The sequence below is a fragment of the Plecotus auritus genome, assembly GCF_963455305.1.
Source record: "Plecotus auritus genome assembly, chromosome: 8".
Classification (NCBI taxonomy): domain Eukaryota; kingdom Metazoa; phylum Chordata; class Mammalia; order Chiroptera; family Vespertilionidae; genus Plecotus; species Plecotus auritus.
In genome coordinates, this window is record NC_137782.1 from 41,965,265 (window position 1) to 41,982,059 (window position 16,795).

Sequence of the window (16,795 nt, forward strand, 5' to 3'; positions counted from 1 at the left end):
TACAGAACAAGGGATTATCTAACAATAGCAGAGAATTTTGAACAGCAGTTTTCTATACAAGATGGAAGTTACTATGCTTCATAGCCTCTTAAGATTAATGTTTTTCACTCAGCATAATATCCTTGAAATCCACCCAAGTAATTGTATGTATCAATACATAGTCCATTCCTTTTCATTGCTAAGAAGTATTCCTTGATATGGATATACCACTGTTTACTTAACTAGTCATCTATTATAGGACATTTTGTTATTTACAGTTAGGAGTGATTACAAATGAAGCTGCCATGAACAGATTTTTGTGTGAACCTAAGTTTTCATTTCTCTGGCATAAATACCAGGAGTATGACTGCTGGATTATATGTTTGATTTTTTTTTTAAGAACTTGCCAATTGGTACTGACACTATTTTTAAAATTTTAGCTGTTACCATAGGTGTGTTAGAAATAGTTCATGTGGTCTTAATTTGTATTTTCCTAATGGCTAGTGATGTTGAACATCTTTTCATGCATTTATTTGCCATCTGTATTGGCCTCTTCAGTGAAGAAAAGGTGTCAAGGTCACCTTGGAAGATTATGCAGAATGGGAGACACTTGCTGCCATTTTTAGAAAATATAGTTTGATATAGGTGGATCATGAACTAGGCAGGGTTTGGATAGGCAAGTAGCAAGAAAAAGGCATTTGAATGTATACTGTTGTATACACTCTGTCATTGAGAAATTTTAGAGTGCAATCTTTTTATTTAGTCAAAAATGTATAGCCAGAATAGAAGACATGGAGATATAAAGGACAGACCACACCAAGTTCACATAGTAAAGTTTCCAGAAAAGATCCTTTACTCATCTCTTTCCCCAAAAACTCCTTCCCTCTGGTAATTGCCCACATCTTTTTAACCTCTACTCATGGTTTTTTGTTTTGTTTTTGTTTTGTTTTGCAAAAGCATCAATGTTGTTGTTTTTAAATAATTCTTTATTGTTGAAAGTATTACATATATCCCTTCCCCCTCCCCCCCATTGACCCGCTCCAAACCTGCCCCAGCCCTGCCCCAGGCTCTCACCACCCCATTGTCTTTGTCCATGGGCCATGCATATATGCATACAATTAACCTCCACTCTTTCTCCTCTTCTCTGTAGCCCTACACTTCAATTTGTTTCTCTTCTTTTTTTTTTCATATATTTTTATTGATTTCAGAGAGGAAGGGAGAGGGAAAGATAGAAAAATCAATGATGAGAATCATTGATCAGCTGCCTCCTACACATCCCCTACTGGGGATCGAGCCTGCAACCCAGGCATGTGCCCTTGACTGGAATTGAACCCAGGACCCTTGTCCATAGGCTGATGCTCTATCCACTGAGCCAAACCAACTAGGGCTATTTCTCTTCTTCTTTATTATAAGAAACAAAGTGTTGCCCTGGCCAGGTGGCTCAGTTGATTGGAGCGTCATCCTATACACCAAAAGGTTGCAGGTTCAATTCCCGGTCAGGGCACATACCTAGGTTGTGGGTTTGATCCCTGGTAGGGACACATATGGAAGGCAGATTGATGTTTCTCTCTCACATCAAGATTTCTCTCTCTCACCCTTCCTCTCTCTCTAAAAATCAATAAAAACATCCTCAGGTGAGGATTAATATATATATTTTTAATTTTAAAAAGCAAAGTGTTACTTTCTTAACTTCTCCCAATCTCTTCCAAGGAAGAAAACAAAAAGATTATATTGTGACTATATTGTGACAGTTCATCCTTTGAATGTTAGAGAAGGACATAAGTTCCATATGGTTTGCGAGGTAACCTGAGGAAAGAATAGGAGTTTTACAAATCGGAAGTAATAAAAAGAATACCCTCATTTTTCATTGGATTTCGGTATATAGCAATGTATTTCTGTCTATATGTGCCTAATTAAGCACATTTATGGATTACTAACCTAACCCTCACTCAATGGTGCTAAAGACAAAGTACTGTTAACATGAACAAACTAAGCACAACACCAAGCAACAAGAAAGCAACGTAATCTCTTTTTAAATAATTGAAATTATCACTAACAATTATCTTTATTGTGCATTGAGATGTTCCTAGAAATAGAGACAACTGTATATAATTTATAAATAAACAAATGTCAACAGTCAAAATTTAGAGGCACTGGGCTAAGGCATTGGTAGCACTGTTCTCTTCCCCGCTCCCACCCTGCCCTACCCCCTTCAGATTGCCCTTGTGAAGATCAGGCTGCTGATTTGAGCTCCTACTCAGATCTCTTGAGTTCCTAAATTTCTCTGTTCTCTCTTCCCCTAAAGTACAGATGCTTGGAGAAAGTCTGGCTTTGGTTCCAACTGAATGACTTGAGTCTGTTTTTTCTTTGCCACAATTCTGGGTAGATTTCTTGAGTTTGCATCTTACATTCTGGTCTCTCCTCTTAATCTCCAAAGCAGGAACCAGAGATAATTTCTTAGGTTGAACATGCTCCATCATTTAGGCTTGATGTCCACCTGCCTGTCCTCTACCTGATACTTAGGAAAGAGGCTGACAGTCTGTGTGGCTGGGAAAGAACTAAGAGCATGAGAAAGAATGCCAACACCTACAGTTCTAATGAGTCACTTATCTCTATATATAAAACCCTGATATACAAATAGACCGAATGTCGGAACAACCGAACAAGTGAACAACTGAACAACCGAACAACCGATCGCTATGACATGCACTGACCACCAGGGGGCACGTGCTGAACATGGCAGGCATTGGCCATGCAGGATGGTAGAGCAGGTGAGCGGGAGTGCCAGACCAAAGCGGGGCGCCGGTTGCTGTCATCGGGGTGAGCCTCTAGTGGTTTCTGAAGATTCTTTGCTCCCACATGCCACAGTCCCGCCCGGTGTTTGCACCCACTGCCGGTGTTTGCACCCACTGCCATTGCCCAGCACCAGTCCCGATCACTCAGTGCCATCAGCGGGTGCAAGCTGCGGCTGCTGGCCCCAATCGCCCCTGAGGGCTTCTCCACCTCCCCCTGCTCCTGAGAGGCGATTGGGGCAGCAACCGCAGCTCGCACCCACTGCTGGCGCCAGCCCCAATAGCTCCACACCGTCAGTGGGTGTGAGCTGGGCCGGCGCCATCAGTGTGTGGGAGCGGTGGCAGCGGGAGCAGGGCTGCCTGCAGACAGGGGACAGGGGGCCATGACGGGAGGTGCTGGGTGCGGGCACGAAGGATGGGCTGAGACCTGCCCCTGTGCCCACCACAGCCTCACAGCCCACAGTTCCTTTCAAGGTGCACAAATTCATGTACTGGGCCCCTAGTAATATAATAATTTGCTCTGATGATAAAATTCTTAAAATACAAAGTTCAGAATAAATTTTATTTATATGTATTTTTAAATAATTATAATGTATTACTCAATGGAAATACCAAGAACCTCTATAATGTACCAAATGCCTTCCCAAGGGAAAGATACATTTACAGTGATACTTCTTGAGTCCCATACTCTGTTGGTCTATGAGTTTCTTCAAGACAGGGATCACACCTATTCGTCTTTGTTTCCCCAGGTCTAGCATTGAAAATAATGATTAGCATTATTTTTTTTAAATATATTTTATTGATATTTTACAGAGAGGAAGGGAGAGGGATAGAGAGCTAGAAACATCGATGAGAGAGAAACATCGATCAGCTGCCTCCTGCACACCCCCCACTGGGGATGTGCCTGCAACCAAGGTACATGCCCTTGACCGGAATCGAACCTGGGACCCTTCAGTCCACAGGCCGACGCTCTATCCACTGAGCCAAACCGGTTTTGGCAGCATTATTTTTAATACACATTGCTACTACTTTTTAAGTACTTACTATGTGCCAGGTTCTTGCTAAGCATGTTTCAAATATTATTCCATTTAATCCTTATAATAATCTTATTACCCCCCCCCACTTTATGGATGAAGAAACTAAGACCAGAAGCGCAGTAACTTCCCAAAGAATTCACTCCTAGTACATGGTTGAACTGTGATTTAAACCTAAGACTCATAATTTTGAAACCCTAACTCCTAATAACTGTGTTATAATGCCAAGGAGGAAAGATTTGGAGGGGTAGGAAGAGACCTATAAAAGCTTGCCTTGCCCTGGCCGGTGTAGCTCCGTTGGTTAGAGCATCCTCCCGTGAACTGGAAGGTTGGGGGCTTGATTTCCCCCAATCAGGACACAAACCCACGATTCAATCCCTGTATGGGAGGAAACCAATTAATGTTTCTCTCTCATCTTGATGTTTCTCTGTGTGTGTGTCTCTCTCTCCCTTCCTCTCTCTCTAAAATCAATTTTTTTTTTAAAAAAAAACAACATATCCTCAGGTGAGGATTACAAAAAAAAGCTTGCCACTGCCTTCCATGCCAGAAGTAAGGGCATGTTGCTACTTAGAAAATGTGACTTCCAGCCATGTTTCCAGCTAATTACAACTTCTTTGACATTAAAGACATTGGTCATGACATCCTCAGACATGGGAAATCTCTTTCTAACATATGTCACAGAAAAAAATACATTGTAGTGACACAGGTATAAAGTGAAAGGAAGAAAGAAATAGGAAACCTGAACTTTTGTAACTTCTTTAGGGAGTCTAGTTATTATTGCTGGCACATAAAATGATGCTCTTTGCAAATTCATATCTCTTAATTTGGCACAAGGTAGTAATTTAAAGGAAAAAACTATGGATGGAAAGAAAAAATCATGGCTTACAACAGCACTCAGAACCAGAGTGATGCAATTTTCATTGCATGTCTCCTCAAGTTGAAGAATTCATTAGCACCTATATAGTACTTAGGTAATTTGAGACAACGCAAGTTGCAATATTTAACCATAAGTTTATTTTGCTTTGTAGTTCTATAACTTCATTTTAGTAGTTTAAGTATACCAATTATTTCAACATTAAATATAGATTATAAAATACTCATTTCAAGTTCTTTTTCTTTTAAGTCTTGATCAACCATTAAATTTTCTAAGTGATAAATTTGCAAAGGTTTATTCTACTATTACAGTTAGTTTCAGCCATAAAATTGGAAAACATACCATATTGCGGTTTTCTATTAAATTCTAAATAAATTTTAATTTACATTGGTCTTTTAGTGGTAGATAATGCTTAAGGTAACTTTCCAGCTCCTATTCTCACTTCACTGGCAACAAGGATGGCCCCATCAGCCTGATACGTAATCAGGGATGGCTATATAATCTAATCGCCATCAATCTAATTCTCCTTCTTGGGGATTTGTAATTAAAACCCAATTCTAATCAGCTAAATCTGCTTACTTAAGTTGAGTTGCTGCTACAGGAAAGACTTTTTTCTCCCCCATACACACTAAGAAGCAAAAGTAACAAAGGTAAAAATTTATTATCTTACTGACAAATACTGTAATGGTCTTTCATTTCTGCATCTATCTGCAAGTCCATTTCATTTCTCTTTCTTTGCATAGCCAAATGTCACCTAAAATACTCCAGGGCTTCAGATTTGGATAATGTTGCATAAACCATATTTCACATTCATTGTGTCTTTGGAGGCTTCTATGAGATGTCTACAGATTTCTAAGTGAGGGGCCGTGAGATAAGAGGATGGGGAACTGATGTTCTTTTAGTCACCTCTGGCTCTGGTTTCTGTTTCCACAGGCAGATTTTGTTGAAGGTTTGAGGGTTTATATCACAGCAATGTAATCAGCACTGACCGTGGGGGATACCTTCAGTGACGCCTGAAAAATTTCCATTGGTCCTTCACCCACAGAAGTCCTTCCACTCGAAACTTTCCTGCTGAATTCTTTCTCTTTCTCTCCCTAAGAGGAAACAGATTTTTCTGGTGTCATACTGAACAATTTTACCATCTTCTTTGATTCTGTCACTTCTAATACTTATGCCCTCAGGGTTTTATATTCTATCCTAAGCAACTCAAACGAGGACATCTTTTTATGGTTGTATTCGTTTGCTAGGGCTGCTGTGACAAAGCACATAGATTAGGCAGTTTAAAAAACAGTTATTTATCTTCTCATGGTTTGCAGGCTAGAAATCTGAAATCAAGATGTCAGCAGGGTTGGTTTCTTCTGAGAGCCATGAGAGAAGAATCTGTTCCAGGCCTCTCTCCTTGGCTTGTAGGTGGCTATCTTCACCCTGGTTTTCCCTCTGTGTGTATCTGTACCCAAATTTCTTGGTCTTATAAAGACACCAGTCATACTGAATTAGGGCCCATCCTAATGACTTCATTTTAACCTTATCTCTTGATACAATTACATTCTGAAGCACTGAGAGTTAGTATTTCAACATACGAATTTCTGAGGTGGGGGACATAATTCAGCTCATAGCTCTGCATTATGGTATTTGTCAGTAAGATAATAAAATTTTTACCTTTGTTACTTTTGCTTCTTATGGGAGAGAAAAAAGTATTCCCTGAAGCAGCAACTCAGCTTAAATAAGCAGACTTAGCTGATTAAAATTGGGTTTTAATTCCAAATCCGGGAGGGAGGGAGAGAGGGAGAGAGAGAGAAGATAATGAGGCTTTCTATTTCCTGGTCTTAATTCTTCATTTGGCCAGACTGAATCCCAATTTTTTAAATACCTACATCCCTATATTCCTCTTAGGATAACATTATAGCCCCCAAACAAATTTCTGCCTTTCTTGGCTTATAGTAGCTCAAGTTAGTTTCATTTGTGACCAAAACTATTTTTTTAATGTTTCATATACACTTGAAGAAAATGTGCATTCAGTTGTTTTTAGGCCAAATGATCTACTACTGTCAATTACATCAAGTTGGTTGCTTGTGTTAACTCTTCTACACTCTTGTTGATCTCCTGTGTACTTATTCTAACAATTATTGAGAAAGGGGTGTCAAAATCTCCAGATACACCCACCCCCACCTTCCCTCTGAGATTTGACAGTCTGTTCCATGCTTCTATGTCTCTGGATCTATTTTGCTCATCAGTTTATTTTATTCATTAGATTCCACATATAAGTGAGATCATGTGATACTTGTCTTTCTCTGACTGGCTTATTTTGCTTAGCATAATACTCTCCAGGTCCCTCCAAGCTGTCCCAAAGGGTAAGAGATCCTTCTTTCTCCTATATTATCTTTTAGGGATTTTATGGTTTTTCATTTTACATTTAGGTCTATAATCTGTTTCAAGTTAATTTTTGTGAAGGGGTAAGGTTTGTGTCTAGAGTCATATTTTTTTACATGTCCAGTTGTTCCAGCTCCATTTGTTGAAAAGAATATCTTTGTTCCACTGTATTGCCTTTTCTCCTTTGTCAAATATCACTTAACTATATTTATGTGGATCTATTTCTGGGTTCTCTATTCCATTACATTATTATATTTGTTTATTCTTTTGCCAATACCTCACTGTTCTGATTACTGTAGCTTTATAGTAAGTCTTGAGGTCCGGTAGTGTCAGTCCTCCAACTTTATTATTCTTCAGTATTGTGCTGGGACTTCTTTACAACAGGATATAGTTACAGAGATATTGACAACCTAGCTCTAGAACTCATGTGTTTAATCATTATATTATTCTGACTTAGAGATGAACTAGATTTTGATTCTCAAATAGGTATTATTATAGATTCTATTATTTAGCTATTTCTATTTCTATTTGTTATTGTTAAGAAGGTATTTTTTAAAGTTCTTTTTTTTTTTAATGAGGAATATGTACTTATTTATTTATTTAATCCTCACCTGAGAATATTTTTCCATTGATTTTTAGGGAGAGTGGGACAGAGAGGGAAAGACAGAGAGAAACACTGATGTGTAAGAGAAACACATCAATTGGTTGCCTCCTGGGAGGAGCCTGCACCAAGGTACACGCCCTTGATCAGAATGGAACCTGGGATCCTTTGGTCCACAGGCCAACGCTCTATCCACTGACCCAAATCGGTGAGCGCAAGGAGATATTTTTTAAGTTTCTTTCAACAGCCTACCTTATCTTTTCTATATTCACCCCTTCTTTAAAAAAAGTTTCTCTATACTGCTCACAAGCAATTTATTTTGTGTTAGTATTTCCCAAACATATTTGATCTCAGAACACTTTTTTATAGCATACTAGCATGCTTCTCAACCCCCTATGTAATACTGAGTGCAGTATTTTTTTTTTTTTTTGCAGGACACAAGTTTGGAAAAATTAGAAGGGCCATTAATCACTCCACTGTTGTAGTATCAAATGTCCTCCTTGGAATAGCAGCAGGTGTGATTAAAACTTCCAATAATTATCAACCTGGTTTTGCTGTTTGTTTTTCATGCTGTTTTATATGTATGTTATACAAATCTTAGTTAAAATAGTTTTGATGGCCCTACCTGGTTTGATTCAGTGGATAGAGCATGGGCCTGTGGACTGAAGGATCCTGGGTTCAATTTCGGTCAAAGGCACATGCCCCTGTTGCAGACTCCATCCCCTCTAGGGAGCGTGCAGGAAGCAGCCAACCAATGATTTTCTCTCATCATTGTTTCTATCGCTCTTTCCCTCTCCCTTCCTCTCTGAAATCACAAAAACATATTTTTTAAAATGCTTTTGGTGCCCGGCCAGTGTTGCTCGACTGTTGAGCATAGACTCAGGAACCAGGAGGTCAGGGTTTGATTCCTGGTCAGGGCGCATGCCCAGGTTGTGGCTCTATCCCGAATTGGGGGGGCGTTCAGGAGGCGGCCAATGATTCTCTCTCATCATTGATGTTCGTATTTCTCTCTCCCTCTCCCTTCCTCTCTGAAATCAATTTAAAAAGTACATTTAAAAAAATAAAAATAAATAAAAACAGATTGATGGCAGTTAGATTATATAGCCGTCCTGATTACATATCAGGCTGAGGGGGCCCATCCTTGTTGACAAGTGATCTACTATTGTCAATTACATTAAGTAGGTCGCTTATGTTAACTGTTCTACACTCTTATTGATTTCCTGTGTACTTATTCTAACAATTATTGAAAAAGGGATGTCAAAATCTGCAGATACACTTATTAAATATAACTATGAATTTGTTCTGTTCTCCTTTGAGTTCTGTCAGCTTTTGCTTCACATATTTTTTATTTACAGGATTAGATGCATAAATATGTAGGATTATTAGGTTTCCTTGGTAAATTAACCCCTTTATCATTTTGAAATGACCTTTTTTGTCCTTAGTAATATTCTCTTATCTAATACCTATTTTGTCTGATATTAATATAGCCACTCCAGATGTCTTTCGATTAGTGTTAGCATGGCATATCTTTTTGGCCCTTTTACTTTTAACCTATGTGGGTCTTTCTTTTTGAAGTATGCTTATTGGAAGCAGCATAGAGTTGGGTTTTGCATTTTTCTCCAACCTGACAATCTCCATGAGACCACTACACTCTACCTGGGTTACCCCTCTCTTTACCATGGCCTGGAAACTCTCTAGGCAGTATGCTGAGATAACTGCAGGGCTCACCTTGTTTGTTTACTCTCTCCTAAAGAGATAACTGTTCATTGTTCACTGATGTACAATGTCTTAAAAACCACTGTTTTATACATTTTGTCTTTGTGTGTGTGTTTTTCAGGTGGTAAGATAAATCTGATTCCTAGAGCTCTGTCTTGGCTGGAAGCAAAAGTCTTAATGCTTCACTCTTAAGTGCCTGCAACCTTCTTCAAAGGAATATTCTTGGGTTACTAGAGCCAATTCTCTTGAAGAGCCAAGAGTGCCTGGAAGTTACAATCCCTGGAGTAGCCAGTTGCCAGTGACTGATACAGGACTATGAAAGCCTAGTTCCTTTGCCTCCAAGTGAGATAAACTCTTTCTTTGTAATTTGTGCTCTGGAGCTCCTTGGGATCAGGCTGATGCTGAACTCACACCCTTGCTTTTCATGATCTCCTTTATGGACCTGCCTTCCTGACTCAATTACTAGTTACACATTGGAGCAAATTTCTAAAAAATCACTTGCACCTGAATCGTATCTCAGTGTCAGCTTTTGGAGGACATACCTTAAAATCAGCTTGCTTTTAAAAATTGCTCTTCTGTAGAATGGCTCCTTGATTGGTCTATTTTGCTTTCGCTTTCACATTTTTTAATTGTTCACTTGCCCAAAAGAATAAAAGTATTGAGCTAAATAGATATTTAGAATATATCCAATTGAACTCCTTCATTTAGTAAATGAAGCAACTGAGGCTCAGTATGTTAAATAAATAAATACTCCATGTTTACACACCCTAAGAGTAACTGAGGAAGCTCAAAATGAGGTTTCCTGATTTGGACTTATTCAAGTAAAACATGCTCTTAATTTCATAGTGATCAGGTTTTACTAGCTGTTGGATAGTATGTTGCAAACCCTTACTTATGAATATTGGCAGATATAAATGTGCACACTTTCTGCAGGTGCAAGTTTGTACTTGTAACATCTTGATCACCTTCCTCATTTTATGATCTTTGAACATTAACCCTTGATGAGTGAATTTAACACTTGCATGTTAAAAAATCTTTAAATTTAAATTTGATACCAAAAATCAATCATATTTCCTTCTTTTTCTTTCCTCCCCTCCTCTTCCTCCTCCTCTTCCTCCTCCTCCTCCTTCCTCTGCTCCTCATCCTCCTCTCTCTCTAAAAAAAATAATTTTCCCAGACACTGCCAAATGGCCCCTGTGGGCAGAATCATTCTTGGTTAATAACCACTGTATTAGGGTGATGAGAGTTTTGAGATTTTCTTGGACTCCAGTTTCCTGCTTTCTAAGTGAGGAGACTGAACCTGGTTACTAGCATTTAGAAGCCAAGCAGAGGAATGGATCTGGGCATCTCACCATTCAATATAGAGACTTTGACTTAATCTCTGTGGTAGGCAGAATAATGGTCTTTCAAAGATGTCCACCCTCTAATCTCAGGAACCTGTGAATATAATTTCTAAAAAATCACTTATGTTACATGGCAGAGGAGATGTAAGGTTGCAGAAGGAATTAAGGGTTGATGATCAGTTGACTTTAATATGGGGAGATTATCTTATTATACAGTTGGATTTACATATGGGAGAGGAAAGCAGCAGAGTCAATGTCAGAATGATGCAGTGTGAGAAAGACTTGACTGGCCCTTGCTGGCTTTGAAGATGGAAGGGGCCACAAGTCAAGAATGCAGGCAGCCTGTAGAAGCTAGAAAAGACAATAAAACAGATTCTCCCCCAGGGCCTCCAGAATTAAACTCAACCCTGCTGCTACCGTGATTATAGCCAATAAGATCCATTTTGAACTTCCAACTTCCAGAACTGTAAGATGATAAATTTGTATTCTTTTAAACCACTGAGTCTGTAATAATTTGTTAGAGCATCCATTGGAAACTAATACTATCTCATTGTTTTCAGTGTGGTGCTTTACCATTCGCCATCAGCTCTGCCTGGTATTTTCAAGTCTAAAACCAAACTGTGACAATCTCTCCCAGAATGAGTCAAGTCCTACCTATCTTCTGTCACCAATCCTCCCATTTAAAGCATCAATAATGCCCTGGCTGGTTTGCTCAGTGGTTAGAGTGTAGCCCCGCAGACTGAAGAGTCTTTGTTCCATTCCCAGTTAAGGGCATTATCTCAGTTGCAGGCCTGATCCTGGCCCCCAGGGCATGTGCAGGAGGCAACTGATTGATGTGGCTCTCTCATATCCATGTTTCTCTCTCTCTTTGTCTTCCTTCTCCCTCCCTTCCACTCTCTCTAAAAATCAATGGAAAAATATATACACCCACAGGTGAGTATTAACCAAAAAAAAATTTTTAATAATTTTTAAAGGTATCTTGTGCCTCCAATTCCTCAAGTTTTCTAAGGTTCTGTAGCAAAGACAGACTTGCTTTTATTATTGCAAGTAGACTTCCTCTTTCTCTATTCTGCTAAATTAGTCATCACTCTTCCTCATTCCTTCTTCCAAAATGTATGAACAGCTCTTGTCTGCTATCTCTCTCAATGTTTTTGATCCTTTAGAGTTTATGCTGTTATGTTAGTTGGGCGTTAAGAACTAATGGAAATAAACACCCATGTTCAACTAGTTTTATTTTTAGCTGGCATTTTATTGGGCCCTTAACTGTGTACTAGATTTTTTCATTAAAGCCTCATGTGAATTAAGTTATTTGAATCTTACAATAACTCTAGGGATTAGCAACTATTACTTTCTTCCACATTTTAAAATGGATTTACATATGGGAGAGGAAAGCAGCAGAGTCAATGTCAGAATGATGCAGTGTGAGAAAGACTTGACTGGCCTTTGCTGGCTTTGAAGATGGAAGGGGCCACAAGTCAAGAAAGCAGGCAGCCTGTAGAAGCTGGATGTGATTTGCTTTCACATTTTCACATTTTACTTTGGTGACAGTATGCTAAATTTTTATTAATACGTATCCTATTTAATTAAGTACAAAAAAATAGAAAAGAAGCTGAGCATGGAGTCTGGGCCTATGGTCTGGTGACAAAATTAATATGGAACAGAACTGGGATGGAGCCCAAATCTTCTTGACTTCCAAGACCATTTTCCTAACTAATTATGCAGTCTTGTTAATTTTAACGTTTCTTTTTAGAGCAGGTGTCAGCAAACTATGGTCCATTGGTCATATACAGCCTGTCACCTCTTTCTGTTAAGTTTTATTGGAACACAGTCACACCCATTCACTGACTATTATTTATGTCTGTTTTAGTGCTACCATGTTAGAGTTCAATAATTGAAAGAGAGACAATCTGGCCCACACACCTTAAAATATTTACTCCCTGATACTTGTGGAAAAATTTGCTGGGCCCTGCTCTAAATAACCTTTATTACTAAGTTTTCAGGTCATAGTGTCTGCGTACTTAAAACTTTTATTTCTGAATCATATCAAAGGTATTCTTTTTATTGTTCCCTCAACCTTTTGTTACCCTGCAGATAGCAATCTTTGGTCATGCTAAGAAAGAAAAGTCTCTAAAACCCATCTCTTTTGTGAAGTCATACTCAGTCATACTTGCTCCCTTTTCTGTGCTCCTACCTCAATTATTATAATTATAGTACTTAATGTATTTTGATTCACATAATAGTTACTAGCTGTGAATCCCCTTGGATCTAGCAAGTCCTGGCACTGAGTAGATAATTAATAAGCATTTATTAAATACTTTCTAAGTGTCAGTGTGCTGGACACTGGATATACAAAAGTAAATATAGTAAATTTTTATTAATATGTATCCTATTTAATTAAGTACAAAAAAATAGAAAAGAAACTGAGCATGGAGTCTGGGCCTATGGTCTCTGTCACAATTGCAGCATAATCACCATAAGTGCTTGGGTAACATCCAGACCTACTGAATCAGAATCTCTGGAGGTGAGGCCAGTAATTTGTGTTCTTAATCAGCACTTGATAGCTAAGCAGGAAAGTTTGAGAATCACTACATCAGTATATAGGAAAGAATGTTTCTAAATGTTCAAGTATTATGAGAGAGTAAGGACAAATCTCACATGATCTCCCTTACTATAAACCAATTTCTGTCAAAATGTGATCTTGTGTTGTTCACTTCTTCCTTCCAAAAGATTACTAGACATGCTTAACTGGGCACCTGAACATTCCTCCCACCTCTTACTAAACTAGTCTTTTTCACCCTGTAACCCTAAACTTAACACAGTTACTGGCACCTCATAGATATCAGTACTTTGAGCTCAACTATTGAATATTCAAAGTAAAACCTCTCCAAGTTGCCCTAGTACGTAGAAATAGTTTTTCAAACTGTAATGGTATGAGGATTGTTTAAGCACAAGGAAGATAACACACCCAGACAAATGTTTAGTCAACCTCCACCTCATTTCCCTCCCTCTAAAAACCGTTCCTTTTACCTCTCAGGGCCACTACTCTTGGGGAATATCAACCTCCCTCTCAAGGCTCAACTAGACTGAACAGAGCCGAGTAAACCAGTGGAAAAGGTCAGGCATCATGGATTCTTCATTCTTGTAGATAATCTCTTTCTAGGGCTTTAGTCTGCAGAGAGCCTGAAGTACATTTTTAAAAGAGATTACCTACCTCTGAGGATGATAGATACTCAAGTATCTACAATGAGAGGTTTATAACAATGGACTCTAGCTATACCTGACACAGATCTACTCCTCCCACTAGAACTCTGAATTATTTTGCTGGAGGCTACAACATTCTGAGCAGTTTGTTGGAAGTTGACGGCAGGTGGGGATAACTCACCCGGTACAAGCTTAGCAGAGCTGAGCCGCTGCAGCTTGTTGGGCGAGCCTTTGATGCAGACTGGTTGGACGGGTTCTGGATCTACAGAAGAACCGGTTTGACGGGCCTGTTATGCCAACATATTCTGGTTTGATTCCATGTTCCACAGACTGTAGAAACCTGCCCAGCCAGTTAAATGAAAGACATATTAGGTTATCCATTGCACATTGTATATAGCTTAGATGCAGCAGACTTCTTCCACACAGCAGCACTGTCTAGCAAACTCTAGCGTGGTCCAGAGAGGTGGTTTCCACTGGTTTACTGTTTAAGTTCATAGCTTCAGGGAAAGTCAGCAGTGAAACACCTTCTGCTTTTGACCAAGAGCAGAGGTTTTCCAAATAAACTGAAGGGTAAGTTAATAAGTTGCTTTTATATATCTCAATTTTCTCTGCAATTTTGGAAGCTTAAATTAAATGATGTTTTAGAAGATATCTATTTTTTAACATAATACCTGCATTATACCTTTTATGTAAATTAGATATGGTTTTATAACACTTGCATATATGTTCACTGACTTATTTGGATAAAGGTTATTAGGTATATAATGCACTTTTGCTATACTTTTTTGTAAGTTGGGCATGGTTATAGCCATTTTAAAAACTGAGTTGAATAATTTTGCTAAATATATTTCATCTATTAGTAATTCATCTTAAGCCATCTACTTCTTTGATAATATACTATTATGTTTTATGGGCTGTTGCTATACAGTAACAATTTTAAGTGGTAAATCTAATTGTGGGTGAAATAATAATTGCTTTTTTAAGGTGGAAAAAAATGGTGGTGTCCTCTTGGTGATTGTAAGTACATTAAGATGAACAATTCACAACAAGAATTGGGGATTGTAAAAAAACGAAGATGTGGAATCTAGTAACTGATTAACCATTGGAGCTCAGAGCTCAAAGCACTTACTGAGCTGACTAGAAAGGAATGAAGACAAGTTTTTGTCATGCCTATTACATCTGAAAATTTTCTGGGGTTAAAGAAAATTTGAATCTTCCTTTTCTCTATATTTTAAAATAATCCTTTTACATCTTTCATTGATCCAATTAATTTATTTTAGTAGTTTGTCTCATTTAAAATACATAAAGTTTACCAACCCCTTTAGATTTATTTTTGCATACCAAACTACCACCTTAATATTAGATCAAATTCAATGTCCAAATCTTCTGGCATTCAATTTAACATAACAGTTAACATATGAATTTATCTGGAAATTAAAATAACTTTTTAAACAGATTTATACTGAATAGTCTCCTGTCAAGAGCTTTTGTAGACCATCTTAATATGACTTTGCCTTGAACTCAGCAAGACATGTATTCTTTTCATCGTCCCTAGAATCCTCACTTTGTTTTTATGTTCAAACTCAAAGGCTATTAGGGTTTCTTTAGGATGTTAAATAATTTTTGAGAATAAATATTCAGATGAGATTTCATTTGCAAGGAAATCCTTTGGATGCTTTTTGATCCTACTCTCCAAGTCAATTCTGCATAAAACTTCTGATAATTCAGTTAGACTCCTAAAAAGCCATGTAATGTTGTATCTTCAAAAGGAATGTGCTGATTCAGCAAACTAAAACAAAAAAGTCTTTTTAGGATAAACTGTATTCTGACAATTTGGGGAGAATAGAATAAAAAAATTTAGTTGGTTGAATTTTTCTCTTTTCAATTAGTTTTCAGGCAAGTAGGGGTATATATCAATAGAATATACTTTTAATATTTCTAGTGAATCTATTATATATGGTAATGTACATTTTTTGAAACCAAATAGTGTTTAAATACAGGGCTTACTGTTTGAAAATAAACTTAATTTAGGATTACAATTTATTTATTATTTTTAATGTTTATTGTTTTGAGGAAAACTACTTAGGAACTAGATATATCTTTTCATATCCAATCTATGGGTAATATTTAAAGCCTAACTCTACATTTTGGAGAGGGATTCTATAGTTTTCATTTAATAGGATTTTCAGTTTTAAATATATGGAAGTCCTATTAAATAACTTTTATGTATTTTTGATAAATTATTCCTTTAAAACATTGATACATTGTGATGTTTTGATTAAAATTAAGGCTATATATAGTTATCAATCAAATTAAGAGTGTGTTTTTGTATGTGTGTGTATTTGTGTTTTATACAGCCCTTCATTATGTCAGGGCCCAGGTCAAAAAGTGTTCTACTCATTTAAAAATATTTTCATTCTTTAAGTCTAGTTAGTTGGGAATGCATCCCTTTGTCTTTACCCTAGCCACACAGTTCCATACAATGACTCTTTTTGTCAACAATGCTAAGTTTCCTAACAATAGTAATCTCTTTGCTTCCTGAGTACCTTCATGTGTTTCCCATCAAAAACACTTAGAATCATAACATTTTTTTAGCTAGAAGGACTCTTAAAGATAACTAATGAATCCAACACCTCATTATTTGAGTTGAATGAAAAGCCTCAAAATATGCTAAATTACTACATACAAGCTAAAGGTAGATCTGGAACCATAACATCTGTTTCCTCAACACCAGCCCAGACTAATCAATTTTTCACTACTCTACATTGATTCTTCTGAATGCTACATGAAATCTAATCTATGTTTTCTAAAGAATTTTTAAAAAAAAATAAAATTGTGTTATAGAGTTACATTAATGAGTCTTTGCTGCACTAAAAAATTATTTG

The 16,795-nt window shown here is 37.6% G+C and overlaps 2 protein-coding genes across 3 annotated transcripts in view; one reads left to right on the top strand and one right to left on the bottom strand.

Moving 5' to 3' along the window:
* The window catches only part of LOC308257231 (uncharacterized protein), a gene marked incomplete at its 5' end in the record, with an annotated part of 112,262 nt that overhangs the window by 74,750 nt on the left and 20,717 nt on the right, over nt 1–16,795 (bottom strand). Inside the window, 2 exons of one of the 2 annotated variants that reach the window (XM_080686466.1) lie at nt 4,801–5,773; nt 14,092–14,250. The exons of the other annotated variant lie outside the window; for it this stretch is intronic. Of the exons in view, the coding sequence (XP_080542592.1) occupies nt 14,103–14,250 (148 nt within the window). The 3' untranslated portion in view covers nt 4,801–5,773; nt 14,092–14,102. Of the gene's footprint in view, nt 1–4,800; nt 5,774–14,091; nt 14,251–16,795 lie in introns of those variants that run through there. 2 annotated transcript variants of the gene reach the window in all.
* The window catches only part of RBBP8 (RB binding protein 8, endonuclease), a 107,386-nt gene continuing 104,923 nt past the window's right edge, over nt 14,333–16,795 (top strand). The window contains exon 1 of the mRNA XM_080686462.1: nt 14,333–14,480. The gene's annotated coding sequence lies outside the window, so the exon portion shown is untranslated. The remainder of the gene's footprint in view (nt 14,481–16,795) is intronic.